This window comes from Podarcis cretensis (genome assembly GCF_951804945.1).
Source record: "Podarcis cretensis genome assembly, chromosome: 3".
In the NCBI taxonomy this organism is placed as follows: domain Eukaryota; kingdom Metazoa; phylum Chordata; class Lepidosauria; order Squamata; family Lacertidae; genus Podarcis; species Podarcis cretensis.
The window spans coordinates 13,147,656-13,165,954 of record NC_137172.1 but is presented as its reverse complement, the minus strand read 5'-3'; the positions used below and the strand labels follow the sequence as shown (position 1 = coordinate 13,165,954).

The 18,299-nt window shown below is 41.0% G+C and overlaps 2 protein-coding genes across 7 annotated transcripts in view; one reads left to right on the top strand and one right to left on the bottom strand.

Annotated features, from left to right (window-relative positions):
• Positions 1-18,299, bottom strand: part of ASB3 (ankyrin repeat and SOCS box containing 3) — a 44,922-nt gene that overhangs the window by 24,231 nt on the left and 2,392 nt on the right. For 3 of the 4 annotated variants that reach the window (XM_079968759.1, XM_079968757.1, XM_079968756.1), the window contains one exon: positions 535-742. In XM_079968759.1, the coding sequence (XP_079824885.1) occupies positions 535-730 (196 nt within the window). In that variant the 5' untranslated portion in view covers positions 731-742. Of the gene's footprint in view, positions 1-534; positions 743-3,168; positions 3,284-18,299 lie in introns of those variants that run through there. The other variant, XM_079968758.1, reaches the window with a different exon arrangement.
• CHAC2 (ChaC glutathione specific gamma-glutamylcyclotransferase 2) lies at positions 3,403-17,253 on the top strand. 3 transcript variants are annotated; one of them, XR_013836592.1, is made up of 4 exons: positions 3,410-3,764; positions 9,982-10,017; positions 14,565-15,368; positions 15,487-17,253. XR_013836592.1 is itself a non-coding variant. In XM_079969034.1 (3 exons), the coding sequence occupies exons 1-3, from the start codon at positions 3,537-3,539 to the stop codon at positions 14,952-14,954; spliced, it is 654 nt and encodes a 217-aa protein (XP_079825160.1). In that variant the 5' UTR covers positions 3,410-3,536; the 3' UTR covers positions 14,955-17,253. The 3 variants fall into 3 exon arrangements, 2 of the variants coding, with proteins under 2 accessions (XP_079825161.1, XP_079825160.1); XM_079969034.1 differs by having other exon boundaries at positions 14,565-17,253; XM_079969035.1 differs by lacking the exon at positions 9,982-10,017 and having other exon boundaries at positions 3,403-3,764; positions 14,565-17,253.

The window sequence follows — 18,299 nt, the reverse complement described above, 5'->3', positions numbered from 1 at the left end:
CAGTACAGTGGACCCTCCGGATACAAACTTACCGTATTTTTTGTTCTATAAGACTCACTTTTTCCCTCCTAAAAAGTAAGGGAAAAAGAGTGTGCGTCTTATGGAGCGAATGCAGGCTGCGCAGCTATCACAGAAGCCAGAACAGCAAGAGGGATTGCTGCTCTCACTGCGCAGCGATCCCTCTTGCTGTTCTGGCTTCTGAGATTCAGAATATTTTTTTCTTGTTTTCCTCCTCCAAAAACTAGGTGTGTCTTGTGGTCTGGTGCATCCTATAGAGTGAAAAATACAGCAATTTGTCCCAGGGGTCCGTACTTACCCCGTAAAGTCTGTATCCAGAGGCACAGCTTCTGCACACATGCGCAGCGTGATAGAGCATGTGCGCACAGAAAAACCCGGAAGTATACACTTCTGGGTTTGCCATGTTCGCAACCCACAATTACGTTACCCGAAGGTAACATAACCCGAGGTACCACTGTACTGGAGAACAGTGGATCCTAAAGCACAGTTTTTGTATGAGACTCTGTTTTCCTTTACCTGCGTGAATTAAGAGCTTCAGACATTCACTTGCATTGTGAAATGCTGCTTCATGGATTGCCATCCAGCCCCTGTTATCGGGGACATCAACACTATACCCCTGCTTGATAAGCTTCTTCAGTTGCTTGGCATTGCCTTCTCTCGCTGCAAGCCCAACCGCAGAGCACCTGTCGGAGTAGGCTTCCGTGAAATCCATTTGAACAGAATCCTAGCAAAAAAAAAACAACAGAGAAAAAATGAAAACACACGTTGACAAATGTCGACAATACATTATCTCAGCAAAAAATTACACTTTTTGAAGTAGAAATCTCAAACTTATCTCATTTATAAACTAATCTGAGCAAAGTGTTTCGAAGCATGTGTGATAAAGATATCGCTTTGGATCTCACTGACATTTGAAGTCTTGCTTCAAAATGCATTGATGTCTCAGAACTGCGATGGACAAACCAGGCCCCAGATGAAAAAGGCGAGTGAAATTCTACAATTATGCTTGACTGACACAAGTTTCAAATGTCTCACGAATTAACATTTTTGTAGGCTTAACGGAAGTTGGAATAGCGTGTAGGACGATGTTGGCCCAGCTACTTCTGTATCTACACAGGGATAGGCTAAAATCTGCCATCTATGCTCTGGTGACCTCCAGGATAGATTATCACAATGCATTATAAATGGGGCTGCTTTTTGGACAGTTCAGAAAGTGCAGCTGCTGCAGAATTCAGCAGCCAGGTTGCTCACCAGGGCAAGATAATCTGAGCACCTGAGACAATCTGACTACCTTTTAGTTTCAGGGCTCAATTCAAAGTGCCGGTTTGACCTATAAAAACTTACATACCTCAAGGAACACCTCTCCCCTGATGAACTACCCAGACCCTGAAATTGTCATCTGAAACCCTCCCAGAGGATGGCAACACAAGAAAGGGCCTTTTCAGTGGTGGAATCCCCACTTGTGGACTGCTCACCACAATGAGGTTATCTGGTATCATCTTTGTCTAGTTTTAGGTGCCAGGCAAAACCTTCTATTTTTATCCAAATTTTAAAGCCCTTATTTTGAAGGGTTTTAAAGTATTTGTGTTGTTCAACTCAGTGGACCTACTTACAGGTAAAACTAGGAGTCTTGTGGACCTCAAAGACTAATAAATCTATTATGGCATGAAGTTTTGAAATTTGAAAGATAGTATAGTCTCTTAAGGGTGCCACAAGTCTCATTTTATTGGTTTTGTTGTAAGAAACTAACAGGGCTACTACTCCGGAAATTCTTACTTATAGGTAGGCATGCACAATAACTGCACTGCCACCTCTACTGAGGGCCAAACAACACATTACATTAAGCATGCATAAAATGCCACTTTTATCTTGCAATTAAAGCAGCCAATCCGCAACTGTTGTCAGAGACCATTAACAATAAAATTGTAAATAGCAACCTCTCTCCCCCTTCTGAACATATTAACAACATGTGTGTGATATATATATATATATATATATATATATATATATATTGCCCTGACATGCATCACTTTACACTTGTTTACACTTATTTTACATTTCCCTGTTGATGGAAGGATAGAACCACTGCAATATGGTTCCTGACTGTGAACTTCCCATAGGCATCTCATTGGCCCCCGGTGAGAACAAAGATGCTGGACTAGATGGGCCTGTTAGGTTGATACAGCAGGGCTCCTCTTATAGGCAAAAAGAGGCACTGGCTGCTTCATCTCTGCTTGCTCACTCGCCCTCATACTGTGAGCAGTGCGATGGGGTGAGTGGGATTGGGGAATGCACTTGGTGATCATAATTTGTTATGGGCCCTACTGCGAAACACATTTCAGTACTCTCCCCCATTTAGTTTGAGTCTATCCCGATATCCAGTCTTGTATCATCATTGTGAGCAGAAACTCAATGAAGTATGCTGTACATATATAGATAAAGGTGTCGTCGCCGACTGGAGTTGCAGCGCTCATCTTACTTTATTGGCCGAGGGAGCCGGCGTACAGCTTCCGGGTCATGTGGCCAGCATGACTAAGCCGCTTCTGGCGAACCAGAGCAGTGTACGGAAACGCCGTTTACCTTACTGTCGGAGCGGTACCTATTTATCTACTTGCACTTTGACGTGCTTTCAAACTGGTAGGTTGGCAGAAGCTGGGACCGAGCAACGGGAGCTCACCCCGTTGTTGGGATTTGAACCGCTGACCTTCTGATCGGCAAGTCCTAGGCTCTGTGGTTTAACCCACAGCGCCACCTGCGTCCCTGCTGTGCAGATAGATAGATAGATAGATAGATAGATAGATAGATAGATATGAAATTAATAGATGCACCTTTGTATGTAATATGAATTGGCATGATGGAGCTATGTTAGAATACTGCAATTTAAATGTTCTGTTTCTTGGTTTGGTTGGCCCCCTAGAGCCCGTGGGTCCTCCTGCACAGCAGGCAAAGTATAGCCGCGGCTGGGAAGATTGGTAGCTGCCTTATACCGAGACCAGTGGCCCATATAACTCAGCATGGCTCGCACTGACAGGCAGCGGCTCTTTCCCAGCCCTATTCGGACATGCATCCACCTGCGTGCAAAGCGGATGCCTTTCCACCAAGCTTGCAAGAGGAGGACAAGGGGAAAAGGAGGAGAGTTTTGCAATTTACCGTATGGGTCACCTCTCCTTAAAAGCATCCGCAGCTGACCAGTTGCGTTTCTCATCAAAGGAAGGAAAGGGAGGGGGAAAGCAACGGTCTTATGAAGCCCAGCCCTCCCGCATCGCTTCCCCCCCCCCCGGCACAGAAAAGGATGCTGGGAGCTGTAGTTCAGGCTGGCCAACCCCGCATTGCCTTTGACCCGCAGGCTCAGCCGCCTCTAGCGGCGACAGCCCGAAGGAGAGGCACGTGGCTCGATCGGGGAGCCGGCGCTGGAGCCGCGGAGGCTGGCGGCTCTCTTTGGGCTCGGTCGCTCGGCCGAGCAAGCTGCACTACAAGCCCCAGGGTGCCTTGCTGAGCGATCGCTGGCCGGGGAGAGCATGCAGAGCTCCGGCAGCCCCCAGCAGGGCCGCCCCCTGCCTCCCGATCCCCGGGAGAGCGAAGAAGGAGAGGAGAGCGGCGGCGCCAGAAGCATGTGGGTGTTTGGCTACGGCTCCCTCATCTGGAAGGTGGATTTTCCTTACGAGGACAAGATGGTCGGGTACATCACGGGCTACAGCAGGAGGTTCTGGCAAGGCAGCACGGATCACCGCGGAGTGCCGGGCAAGGTGAGCGGCGAGAGGTTGGGACAGGATGGGGAAGAGGCAGGCAGGACTCGGGGGGGTACCTCGCGGTTCTCCTTCCGCGGGAAGGGCGCACTGGAGTTTGGCAGAGTTGCAGAGGACTGAATTGCGCCGCCGACAACCCATCGCAGAGGTGCTGGGCAGCTAGCCTCGCTGCCATTTGCCCGGTCACCGCAGGTACACAAGCGCCAAGACGGCTGTCTCGCAATAAGAGTGTCTCTCTGTCTTCCCCGCGCGCATAGAAGTCCCCAGAAACCAGACGCGCTTTCGCACTTACAGCCCAGCGCTTATTACCGCTCGGGTTTACTCTTGTCAACGCACCATATGGGTTTTGTAACCGTTCACTTTCCTGCAAACATTTTCCACGCGAACACACGCGCGCGCTTTTCTCTCTCCGTGCCACGCAAAAGCCGGTTAGCAAATCAGTGCAACCACCTATGCAAGATGCTCGCATTTTCCTGATTATGCTGAAAAGGGTTTGCGAAGGCAGTACGATAGGACAGTAGATGAACATTAGAGAGAACATTTGAGGATGCTGGCACAGTTCCCAAGACGGTTCTTCCTTGTGTGCCTTTGCTTAATTGCTGCACATTGGGTCACCTCTTACATAAGCTATACACCGTCAGTCGGTTATGCTAGGCACCAAACAGGGCAGGTTACTATTAAACTTTCTTAAAAGACCAGGGTGGGTGTTGAGACACACACACACACACACACACACTTTATAGTTAAGCAACTTTTGCAAGCCTTTGAATGAGAAGACTCTGGCACTGTTCAAGCCTCAGGTTCGTCCCCTATTTTGGGGAGCACAAAGGATAGGGGGCTTCCCATCTTCAGTCATGTGTCACTGCCTTATGTCAGCATCTACTGCACCTATTTTTTCTTGAATATTTGTCAGGGGAAAGTGGAGTTTTAATCTGGGTATATCTGTTAGGGTAAACAAACAGAAGTCCTAGTTTGTTTTTTAAAGAACTTTATAGATTCATAGCCCAATCCTGTGCATGTTTTCTCAGAAGTCATGCTAAATCCAGTGGGGTATTTCCTGAGATATTTCAGATAGAAGGGAGAGAGGTTATGTTGGGAAATATTTAGGTCAGCTTCCTTTTCTTAGGCATAAATAGGTAAGGTTGATGTATGTGTTTGGAAGAATCGCAGAGAGCACTGTAGTTAGGCGGAAATGCTCTCCCTCATCAAAAACTCCCCACAATTGGAAACCTAGCACATTAGGGAAGGTTCTAGCCTAGTCTCATCCCTAAAATACTCATTCTTTCTGTGCAGAGATGTTTTGATTTGGAAAAGCAAGCTGCCATGCATGCTCCACCACTGGCTTCCCAAAGTGGCATGCTAACAGAAAAATACGATGCAATTCTTCTGAACGTGTAACTCGGTACTTACACTGAGAATCTTGGAAACAATAGCTATGTTGAATCCCATGTGGAATTGCAAGCTACTCCCTGGCTAAACTCTCCCCCCCCCCTCAAATATTTTATTACAAGTTACATAAGCAGGTATATGGGTTTCCCTTCTTATGATGCTTGAGGCCCAACACAATGATTCTGTAGTTCTTGCCCCTAAAACTCCCCTTAAAGCACACCCTGTACTCTCATTTTCCCATTCTTCTGTCAAGGCTAATGTTGCTGTTGTCAAAAATTCAGATGGGGGTGGGTGGTTCCCAAACAATTTTATATCTTTACATGGGGAGCTTGCTGTGATGAAGACAGAGATCTTCCGTCGTCTTTTATTTTGTATTACCTGTCCAGATAGCTAAACTTAGTTACTAACATACCAGATAATGTCGCTAATGCAGTTATCAGTACAGCTTCTCCTACAGTATTGTATTCCTTATTTTCCATTCAGTATGAATATAATCCTGCCTATAATGTTGAACCCACTGCAAATCAATTTCATGAATGTCTTCAACTTCAAGTATTGAGTGTTAAGAAGAAAATAATTTCTGTATACTCTATTCACACCATTCCCTACCTTTATAAGCTACTATCATATATCTCTTTCCACCCCTATATTTTTTTTCTTAATCCCCTCACTCTTTTTTTAGAGATCCTTTTCAGCATTTGCTTGGGATTTCACCATCCAAGAAAAATTGGTAGTGTACACAAACTTGTCTACTTTACTCTAGATCACTGTTCAGAGATCTCCTTCTCTCTAGCGAACATTGGCACAATAACAGTGTCTTCATTTTTTAAAAATACTAAAGTGCATTTAGAATCATAGCCATAATTACATTTGTAGCATTATCTGCAGCTTCATGTCACAATTGATAAAATTAAGGCTGTTTGCTACTAGAAAAATATCTAAGCAACTCACATCCATTCTAGCTAGTGTTTGTATGAGTTTCAGTATGCTGTTAGCAGTATAAAGAACATAAATATTTCATCCACCCATCAGAAGTTTGTGCATCCCAAATTTCTGAGGAAACTGTTCCATTTCATGGAAACTGTTCCATTTCATGGAAAGTGCATTTTTAAAGCTACCTCAATGGAAATAATAGATTTTAAAGTACTTTGAAGTACTTTGAAACCCGATGTGCTTCTCACTATACAAGGGCTATAGAGCTTATATAATTCTAAATAGCATTTGTTGAGCTAAGGAAACAATGGGATCCAGAAACGTCCAGAAATCTAAGAGAATGGCATTGACAGGGTTGGGCTATGTTATTTACAGCTGCATATGCGGCAAATTATTCAGTCATCAGAAGTACTTAGCTGACTGTCAACATACATGAAGCAACACTTAGAAATAATTGGCATTATTTTGTGAATGAGAATATGCCATATTGTTGTTTATTACAGCTTGTGCCTTTCAGAACCCCTTACTTTACATTTACCAAATTCACATCTCTAACCTGTAGTCCATAAGATAGACTTCTGGGAATCATTTTAAGGTGCATCATAATATTTTGTGAAAACACAGTCATAAATCTACAGAAAAATGCTAAATTGATATAATGTATGTTGCATTTTTTCTTTTGTTCTGCATGAACAAGAAGTTTGCAACAAAGATTAAGATTGACAATCTGACTCAAACTGCAAGACAGAAACAGCTTGTTTTTTAAAAAGAAAAAACAGGTACAACATGCAATTCAATTATTGTACAAAACATTATTAATGACTACTGGGTAAAACTGTTTCTTTAAACAGCCAATTGGATTCAACTGAGCAAAATGTCAATTAGTATTAAACAGCCAATTGGATTCAACTGAGCAAAATGTCAATTAGTATTTGATGTTCAGAAAATATATATAAATGACTGTTCTTTAGAAGAGCAGGGAGACAGTAACTACATACAAATTCTAGTGTACCTCATTCTTATTTCCATTTTGTTGACAACAGCCTTAGGTCACATAGTGAGTTCATAACTGAGGTTAGACATCAGCTTAATATAACTATTTAAGGCCGATTCTAAGGACTGGTTCAGATATAAGATCTGATACTAAATTCCTTTGCTAAATACCTGGGGAGGGTACCCAGTTCTCAGGAACATACTGTACATGCAAATACCACCAGTGAATGAAGTTAGCATACTGAGATTACTTTAATGAACCTGTTCTCAAACAACATGCCTGCATAAAGCTTTAATATTACCTAGGAATAAGGGTGTCCCCAACTAAGGGGGAAAATGCTTCTGGTGATAAAGACAAAATTTAAAAGTACGTGGTTTACTCTTTTATAGACCGTGCTCAGAACTGTGTGTAACCTATGCTAAAATATTAAAATTCTGCACCCAGGCACTTTTAGTTTTGCTCCCAGAAAAAAATCGCAGTTTTATTTTGTGTACAGTTCTGCAATGTCTGTCATTTTAGAGCAATTGTTATGGTTCTTGATTGTCACAGACGTGCACACACATTCTGTCTCGCTTGTAGGATTTCAGCAGGTATTGCTCAATCACTTCCAATCATATTTCCATCTTACAGGCTAGAATTTTACTTTTTTAAAAATACAGGAAGCTGGGTTCTGAGCCCTTTACATTCTGGAACTTTTCTAGATTTAGTAATATCCAACAGCAAGTAATTGACTGCTCAAAAATGCATTGTGCCTAGTAGTTCTTAAAATCTGTTGCACTCCAATACTGCTTTAAACAAGCATGATACAACCTAAAAATGGGAGAATAAAAAATGATCTATGGCAATGCCAAAACTTTCAGGAGAGAAAATGTTAGCACAAGACTTATTTTATTTTTGGACTTGGGTTGCTGTCCTATTTTGTTTCCATAAAAAAAAAAACACCTTCTGAAATGGGTAATAAAAGAACAATACTTTTTCATATCAAAAAGAAAAAAAAACAGCTTCTTGCTTCCCCCTCCCAGTATAAACACAGAGAAATAATCAGAGTTACACTAAACCAATTTCTCTAGCACATATGAATTCCACAAAATCTGTAGTTAAGAGTGCAATGCACTTGTCTCCTAAAAGGTAATGCACTGAATAAAGCAGTAAAAATAATAATTCTACTGGGGGGGGCACAGGTTGCAATATATCTACCACATCAGATCAAAGGTCCATCTAGTTCAGTATTCTGTTTTCTCCAGTGACCAATTCTATCTTGGTTTATTTTTTTCCCTAATGGCAACAGAACTCCAGCAGCTGCACAATAATCAGAAGTCAGAAACTGCTGTACTGAATATCTCACATATAGTTCAAAAGTTTCCATAAGAACATATGAAACATAGGTGAGCATTGCAGTTAAAAAAAATCTTAACTCCAATCTGTTAACCTGCCGGTTGGGTTTAACACTGCTTAGTCCCGCTGAAGCCAGCAAAATTAAACAGAAATAAATAGAAATAATTAAATTTTAACCAGTTTGTAGATTTGTCTCTAGGCACATTGGTATTTCTTCCACTCATGCCCATTTTTTGCATTCTAATAGGCACTTTCAGTTGCTGTGAAGAGGACTGAAAGAGTATTAAATGATAGGTGGTCTAGAGTAAGGCTGCTGCCCCGCTTTCCACCATTGCTCACTTACAGAGAAGGGACAGGTGAACAGGCAGAGGTACAGCAGGTCCGGGGGACTCCCCGGGTTAGCAGCAGACCCTAGTTATGTGCCCAACCGTGTTATCCCATGATGCTGCCCTTTCAAACACCGTAGGCCACATTTCCTTCAGGTGCATCTATGTCCTCCTGCTCACAACCATTATGTTCCAGCCAAGCTGCAATATGGGCTCTGCAGCAAACAGATGGTAATAGGTCAGCTTCAGCTAGCTGGCTGCTACCCACCTCAACTGTTCCCTGTTTGCAACAAGGGTCAGGGCATGTATGCCAACATTTTAAGCTGTGGCAGCTAGCCTGCCGCTCTCCAGACACTGTTGTGCTACAACTCCCATCATCCCTGACAATGGGCCATGGTGGCTGGAGCTGATGGGAACTGGAATGCAACAACATCTGGAGGACCAGAGTTTAGTCACTTCTGGTGTAAGTAATATGCAGTTTGGCTTTAGGATTATCTTCTTCTCCTTTTCCTTTCTCTTGTATTCAAATGCACCACAGGGAGAAGGTAGGCCTGCTCATTCTAATCCAGAATAAGGACACAGCCCAGTTTAGATATAGTTACCCATATTGTATGTGTCACATTTTAGCTGTCCCTTCTTCCAATGTTCTCAATGTGGTTTACATATTTCCCACCCCCTTGTATCCTCATAACAAGTATGTGTGATAGGTTAAACACGAGAGTAAGTGAACTAGTCCAAGACCACTTTTGACTCAGGATTGAACCCAGTTCTCCCCAGCCCTAATCAGACACTGTAACAACCAAACCATACTAGCTCTGTTATCCTTTGGTTAGAACGGTAAAAAGTAAGTCCAATCCGTAGTTGGGATGAGGAGGGAGCATGCAATCCTGTAGTCCATTCCAGGTTTTTACTCCCCAATTAACTTTTGAGTTGCACCGCATCTGCACTAGCTTCAAGACACAACTTTTTGGTCAGTGTTATGTAAATCATTAGAGAAACCGGTAGTAAGTAAGTGTTCAGCCTTTAACTGGGCCATGCAGTTGTCAGGCTCATAGTGTGTCTGCCCTAAGCACAGATTTTATACAGTACCACGCAACATCAGAAATAAAGGTCACACTCTTCCAAATGGATTGTATTGGTTTGATAGTCTTGTGGTCCTCTTTTTAAATATATATATTTCCATTTTTGCTACTGATTTAATAATAAAAACTTTTTACTGTGATATTTCTTTTAATTTTAGCCTGGAAGAGTTGTGACACTTATTGAAGATCCTGAGGTATAGTAGATTCTGTTTTTATATACCATTTAGTATATACATTCTTCCGGAAAAACTCAGAAGTATATTTTGATAATACTGTACAGCTGTATTTCTTTAATTTTGAAATACAGAAAAAGTAACATGGGCTGCAATCCTATGCACTTACCTGGGAGCAAGCCCTACAGGACACAGTGGGACTTAGTTCCGAGTAAACATGCATATAATTTTATAGTTAATAAAGCTTACAATTTTTATCCAGAGAAACTCAGGAACTATTTATTTAAGCCCAACCCATTTCTTCGGATATATGTTCCTTCCCAACAGTACGCAAGACTGTTTAACCAGGGGTAGTCAACCTTTTGGAGCCCATGGGCATATTTGGAAAAATTGTAATGGGCAGCATACACAGGCGTACAACATTCTTCGCCTGCCTCTGCCTTCTCCACCATCAGTTAGGCTCGAAATAAAGTGTAATTTGCTTGGGAAATGCAGCTGGAGAGGGCTAACCCTCCCTCCCCAGCTACAATCTCCATAAAGATCATCCTGTCTTGAGTTGTAATTATGCTTCAAGTAAGTTTTCCATTGGCTACAAAATATTTCTTTGACGCTTAATTGCAATGCAGAGCAGGATGATGAGGGGGCCTGGGAAGGCCTTGGCGAGCTGTGTGGCAACCACACAATTTAACTCATTTCCCAGAGGAAGTTAGTTCATCTGTCCCTGAAGAGGAGTCTCTTGATTCACACAGGTTGGCCTCTAATAAATCAATTCCTGTGCACTTTTGAAGACTCCTGTTTTCTGTACTTGAGCTTCCATGTAGGCCACACAGGAGGGGACTTCCTCTCCTCTGAAGGCAGCATGGCAACATAGGCTACTAGCCTCTTAGGAGGCTAACAAAAAAAAATGCAGGCTAGTGACTTTTGTGGCTGCAGTAAACCTAACAGTTTGACACTGCACCAAAAGAAATTAAGACCTTCCCTTCTCTCAGTGATTTGTGTAGCCACAAGATACTATATTGCAGCCAATTACCCTCTTTCATCATGGTTGGGACATTATCTCAGCAAGCTGCTGTTAAATTTGTGATTGCCCTCGGAGGGAGGGAGGGGTGTTTAACATCTTCCATGCTCACTGATGAACTTAAAAAAATGCTTCCTTGACCCAAACCTGGCCACGGCTATACAGAAAGGGAAAGAAGGCTTTGGCCTCATCCATCAGCCAAATGAACAAAAGCCACAAACAGTTGTTTGACACCAGCAAGGGAAAGACAGCCCGGCCCACACTAGACACCATTGCCCATATATAGCGTAACTGTCCTGGCTTGGAAGAAGCGATCTCCTCTTCTACAAATAATAAAAATGTGGAAAACGAACAAGAATAAAAATGGCCAGTTCACCCTTTATTTTTCTTGTAATGTGTAGCTCTACCTGTAGATTTCAGAGGGGACTGGGTAGAAGATATGGCAAGATACACTCGCAATATTCAGAGACCACTTTTTTCTCTTGCCTAACCTGCTGGTTATCCAAGGCAGATTCAACACCCCCTCTAAAATGAAAGATACACTTTTGATCCATAATTCCAACACACACTTTAGTAGTTAGGTATACTCTTCATTTTAAACTCTTTCCCCATTCCTAGCATAGCTATCAACTTTTATGCAAGAACTTTGATATCCATACCTCCTGTGAATTTGCATGGTGCTTTAAAGGTATTTTTCGATCATTGCCAATGGCAGAATGCTTTATTTTTATTACATCTGTTAAAATCTGCTTGGAATACAATGTGAAGAGATGAACAGAAAGGTTCCTTCCCTGTGACTTGCTGAATTAGGTGCAGTGTAGTAGCTATGACTGTAATTCTCTGCACCATGATAAGCCCTGATGAACACTGTACTACTTATTCCAAGAAAACATGCCTAAGGACAAAAAACAAGGACCATGAAGTTTCTATTTCAAATTAGTGGTGAGCTTAAATCCCTCTTTCAGTCTATTTTCTGACCATGTTTCCTCTTGCAATATGAAGGTGAAGGAGTGAGCCATTTTACCAGACTATTGCAATGGTTACTGAGATAATGGCTGCATTCACATGTCATACTAAGCCATGGTTTGGACACTGTATGAACCAGTGGGTTTGCATGCTTCCATCCTGTGTAGCTAACAGCAAGAATTGGGAAGTTCTTGCTTCCAATTAACTACAACTCCCTGTGTGATTTAAACCAAGAAATGTGGCTGTTGCTAGTCATGGTTAATTTAAACAAACCAGCTTCAGAAACCAGATTCAGAAGTTTGTTTGTTTGTTTGTTTGTTTGAAATTAATCAGAGCTTAGCTTTGTAAAATAACATGCCTTTATTATCTTAATCAAGTAGGTCTCACCACAACACTCACAGTTTGTATCAACCAGGTTAATAATAATAATAATAATAATTTATTATTTATACCCCACCCATCTGGCTGGGTTTCCCCAGCCACTCTTAAGGTTAAGGCAAAGTAAAAGCTTTACTCATCCTCCTGGCCACCAGGTAGGAACACATAAGCCTGGTGTTTGCTGCCACTTGTGCATGCCATGTTAAATCATGGTTTAGTATGTCAAAGGTGTAAAATTCAAAACAGCAGTATTATTATTCTTAATATTTCAGCATATTCATCAATAATAATCATCCTTTTATAATGTGGATGGTGTTGCATAACCAGCCATTGTTTTTTTTTAATAATATTTATTAAAGATTTTCAAATATAACAGAAAAAGAAAAACATCCAAATTTAAAACCTTATTTTCATTGGCATCCTTCCAGGACTTCCCCTCCCCTCCCCCTCTTGTATTCCAATTCTTTCAAATAGATTCAACAAATTCTTACCCCAAATTTTAAAATTATTATCATTGGCCCAATTTAAAAAAAATATTTTCCCATCCCCTAAAATCGACCTGTTCCCTTCCACGAGTTCCCGTCTTTAATATGCAATACAGATTAAGATAAACAGAAAGATAAAAAAAAAGAATAAAATGTAATTTAACACCCTTTGGATTCCAAATTTCCCTCCCCCCTTTCCCGGTTGCGTTCCCAATGTCCATCAATGTCTACTGTCATCCTGGAGCTCCCACATCCATAACCAGCCATTGTTGCTCTCCCCTGGACTTTACCCACTTTCACTGTAGGCAGTGACACCATTCATTTCTAAATGTTAAGAGCAGATTTGAGTGCAACACAGCTTAGAAATTGAAACATGGAACTTTCCATTTGATCGGAAAAAAACTGCTTGAATCTCAGAAAGTTTCCCTGTAATGCTAACACTGAATTGAGATCAATGTAATAGCTGCTATAGACTTAAACCATTTTTTGTAGTTGACAAGGCCAGCAAAATGCAGCATAGTGTCAGCCATTGTGAATTTTCTGTACCTTTCTGGTATGTTTTTTCACACTGCTGTGCAGTTGGGACCCCATTATGCTAACAGACAGATTCCTCTATAAGCAAAGAATAGTTCAGCTTGTGTGTGTTTTCTCCCTCTACTGTATTTGTCCTGGTAAAACAAACTAATTCAGATCAATGCAGATAACAACTTTTATATCTATAGTCTGTAAACAATCTTCAATTATTAGTGTACCACTAAAAGTGCAGTAAAAATAAGAATAAAACTTCTAACTAGCAATTTTCTTATTTCATTTTAAATATCACTACACTAGCACAATCATGCCTGTTTCAACAGTACAGTACTTACAGGGTTACATGTTAGCTTAAGCAGAGTGAAAAAGCAAGACAAGTCTGGAAAAAAACAAGAAAGGGGGATTTCCTAATATTTAACAGAGTTACTAACCACACACCAGATAAACATAACATTGACTAAGTCACTTTTAAACACAGGTCTCTTTTAGGCCAGGACTAGATAGTACATGGCAATAAGTCAGTGTGGTGTAGTGGTGGATTATGGCTGCAGAGACCAGGTGCAAGTTCCCTCCCAGCCATGAAACTCACTGGGGGACCTTGACCCAGTTGCTGTCTCTCAGCCTAATCTACCGCACAGGGTTGTTGTTAGGATAGAATGCAGAGAGAGAGAGCTATGCACACCACCTTGAACTCCTTGGAGGAAAGGTGTAATATAAACATAATAATAAATAAATCTTTGCCAGGTAATACCTTCCTTCTGGTAGCTTTCCCCCCCCAGCCAGACTTGATATAAGCCTGTGTGGGAGGAAAAACAGGATGAAGAGAGGGGTGTAGGCTCTCCATTTCCCCCTACAAACATGTCACCAGGATTGCCCAGGAAATACGGATTTTGGAACATGTAGTTGTAACTTTTACACACAGATTTCCTGGACATTTCATGAAGGAGACATTGCATGTATGCACTCTGGATATAAACTCATCTGAAAAACTTTCAAGCAGGGATGTGACCCTCCAGATATTGTTGTTGCACTCTAACTCCCATAAGCCCCAAGGAGGATGCCAGCGGACAATGGGAGTTGTAGTCAAACAACATGCAGAGCGCCAGATTCCCCATCCCTGATTTAAATTGCTTCCTTTTGCACCATTAAAGTGAAGTATGTTTTACCTTCCTGGTTGTGTTCTTCAACAGGGCTGTGTATGGGGTGTTGCATACAAACTGCCACCAGGACAAGAAGGCGAAGTAAAAGCATATCTTGATTTCCGAGAGAAAGGTGGCTACAGGACTACAACTGTCATTTTCTATCCGAAAGATCCCTCAGTGGAGCCCTTTGATGTGCTGTTATATATCGGAACCTGCGAAAACCCTAACTACCTTGGACCAGCACCTCTAGAAGAAATTGCCAAACAGATTTTTAATGCAGTTGGTCCCAGTGGAAGAAACACAGAATACCTGTTTGAACTCTGCAACTCCCTCAGGGATCTCGTGCCAGAAGATGTAGATGAACATCTTTTTACTTTAGAGAAACTAGTAAAGAAACTCTTAGAACAGGAAGAAAGCAAAAATGTCAATTCTATATAATAATCACCTTGTGGTTTCAAACAGTCTCTTCATCATCAGGAGAATGGTTTCACTGATGACAGTAGTATGATTTCAAGATGCTCCATGTGGACTTTGAATATATTAATTTTCATGTTTCATTCAGGGCGCTACTGTCATTGATCAGTAGAAAATTATGTTTAAAGCTATGTCTTCAGGAGTTTAAGGGAGGAGGAGCTTTGAATTTTGGTAAAATTTTAAAGAATGCATTTCTCTCAGTTTCTCAGATATGAAGAAATAATTTATGCCCAATTTAAGTTTGAGGGAAAATTTTATTGATTTCAAGTTATTTAGATTTTTCTTCCTTAAAAAAAAATAGTTTGGGACTAGATCCTGCATTCAGACTATGGATGCAACCTATACATATGCGCTCAGGAGCAAGTCTCCTTAAACCAGGCATGGCCAAACTTGGCCCTCCAGATGTTTTGGGACTACAACTCCCATCATCCCTAGCTAACAGGAGCAGTGGTCAAGGATGATGGGAATTGTAGTCCGAAAACATTTGGAGGGCCAGGTTTGGCCATGCCTGCCTTAAACAAAGTTAGACCTGCTTTTGGGGGTAAACTTACATAGGATTGAGCTGTATGTGTTACATTAGACCTCAACTACACTTATTTAAGAGCAATCCCAGTGGGACCAGTCTATAGTGGTTTGTGGATTATAGCACTGACATGAAAATCCTATGTACACTTACTTGGGAATAAGTCCCATGGAAGTTCAACTGATTTCAAAGTAAACTTCATAGGATTGGACTGTAAGCAGCAGTTATTCCTATGCAATGACTAGGATATTTTAAAAACAACTTACTACAGGATATTTTTCATTTCGTTCATGAGTTAGCAGTTAGTTTATATATAAACTACCTGCCGTTTGATAAAATGAGCAAATATTTGCATGTGAAGGAAACTGCACTTTCCTTTTAGGATGTAGGAAGCCCTATAGAAGCAATTAACTCAAAACATATTGGTGCCTTATATTTTCAAAACAAGTTAGGGATATGACTTGAATTTACAATAGCAAGAATGTTCAGAAACTCCCATACTTAATCACTAGGCATAGTATTTTCACAACTATCCTATGGCTAAGTGCACACACAATAGTGTGCAAGAACCCCCCCCCCCCCCCCCCCGGTCTATCTTGGGTCCTGTCACTTGTCAGCTTAATTACAGATTTGTATTACATATTTATCAACACTAAATTATCATTAACACTAACTATACCTTCTCCAAACCAGGATTTGCAGTCCCCAATTAATATGGGAACCTTGGTGCAGATTTAATGCTGAACTATGGTAAAAAGCAAACAGGTGGAAGAAGTGCAGAAGCTCACAGCTCACTCCCAATCCATTATCCATAGGTAAGAGATCAGCAGTGTTATGTCTGCACTAGACCAAAGACTTCAAAGGGAACACTGCAGAATAAACTCTTTCAAGATTGCAGGTTACTAGTAAACCGACTTTCAGCAGCACTTACTCTCAAGTCAGTGGCAAGGATTTAAAGATCTGTTCTTTGCAGCCTGTGGTGCTTTGTAGTTACATTTCTTAACGAGCACCCCACCCACCCCTATGGTGCATGACAAAACACTTCTGAAACTGGGTGAAGTTTCAAAAGTATTTTTAACGTGTCATGGGGGAATGGTTTCAGAGCCAAAGTAAAAATTCCCACTGGGTAAGCACAGGTAGACTGTTGGGGTAGCCTAAAGTACCTCTTTGCATACAGATTATTACGTTTGGGATTGAGATCCAACTTGCATAGCAGGTTAATCTCAGCCATCATTTAGGCACTTCTGAAACTTCTACTCCATTTGCCATCCTTTGTCTGCACAACTTCCACCCAAATGGGTGGGCGCTGTGTTAACTTTTCTAAGGGATAAATGATGGCCTCATTATTGCAATAGATTCGCAAAGGAGTTTCCGTCCCAACTGTGAATTTCCTTGCTTCTCATAGTTTAAGTTATTTTCTTTAAGCCTTCAACAGAAGCATATTTTTGTATTTCTATATATATATATATATATATATATATATATATATATAAAGATTCTCTTCCAAGTGTCAAGTGCTATTCGATTTTCTCATAGCAAAATGTGGTTCTGTATTTCTTTCCACTGTTCATACTGACGCCTGTATGACTTTGCATCAGTAACAGAACAATTATTTATGTTTTGTGTCCATAAACCATCTCTCTTCCTTTTTATTAGTTGCTTGTAAAATGTTCCATTGCATTCCTTTGTGTGTGAGAGAGAGAAAGAATGTAACACCTGTTCAATAGACTGAGAAAAATATTTTTGTTGGGGAATTGTTCTTAATGAGAACTATCTTACTACAGACCATAAATGGCTTCTTCAAATTACATGAAAAAAATTGCTTACAGATTATGTAAGGATGATGGTAGATAACCACTCCAGTCATTATAAAAGCATTTACACAAGAAGGTATTATAGGTTAGTCTTTACCCACTAAGGCTACAATCTCTTCCACTTAAATCAATGGGATTTTACCACTGATTTCAATAAGATGAGGACTTTATCCTAATACAGTGTCTTTGACCGTGGTCCAGCAAACAATTAAACCAGCAGTATATATCCTAAGAAGCTTCTAAAGTAGCAAACACCATACTGTTTTTTTTTCCTAGCGGAAGGAGTTTTAAAAGCAGTTTGTCATATGGTGCGGGGGTCTCCCGCTCAAAAGGGGTGGGATAAAAAATTTCATTAGGTGCACTGATTATAGGTGTTTGGATCAGCTCCAAAGAGTGTTTTCATGAATCAGATACAGAAAAAATGACTCAATGAGTTAAAGCTGCAATTCTATAAATACATATCAAAGTGTCCAGAAGTATCCTTCATCAGAAGGATATTGCTAATTTATTGGCATAACTTAGACTTAGTTCACACATGCACCAGAGACAGAACTTTCATAATCTCTGGTGCCATTTTAATTTGCAATACTTTTGAGAAGATTTCTCACATTCTACAGCAGTTAAGAATTGAATAGTCAAGTTTAATCCTCAGTGAGGCTCCCATAAAAAGTGATTATCTAAATGCACCATTAGCAACTGATACAATGAATGTGCCTTTTGTATCTGACTATTGGACGCAAGCACAGAATGTCACATGAAAAACGTCCTAAGTGGTCAGTCCTAAAACACTCTTCCAAGTCAGTCATTCCCCCTGAAATCAAGGGTCGTCTGCATCTCAATAAACATGATTTGGATCAGGTGCATTGTATTTTCATGTATCCAGAATCACAATGCATGGTATATTATTTTTTATCACACACAGTATAGTTCAGAAGCAACCAAATTCCTATCCACAATCTTAGATCACTATAA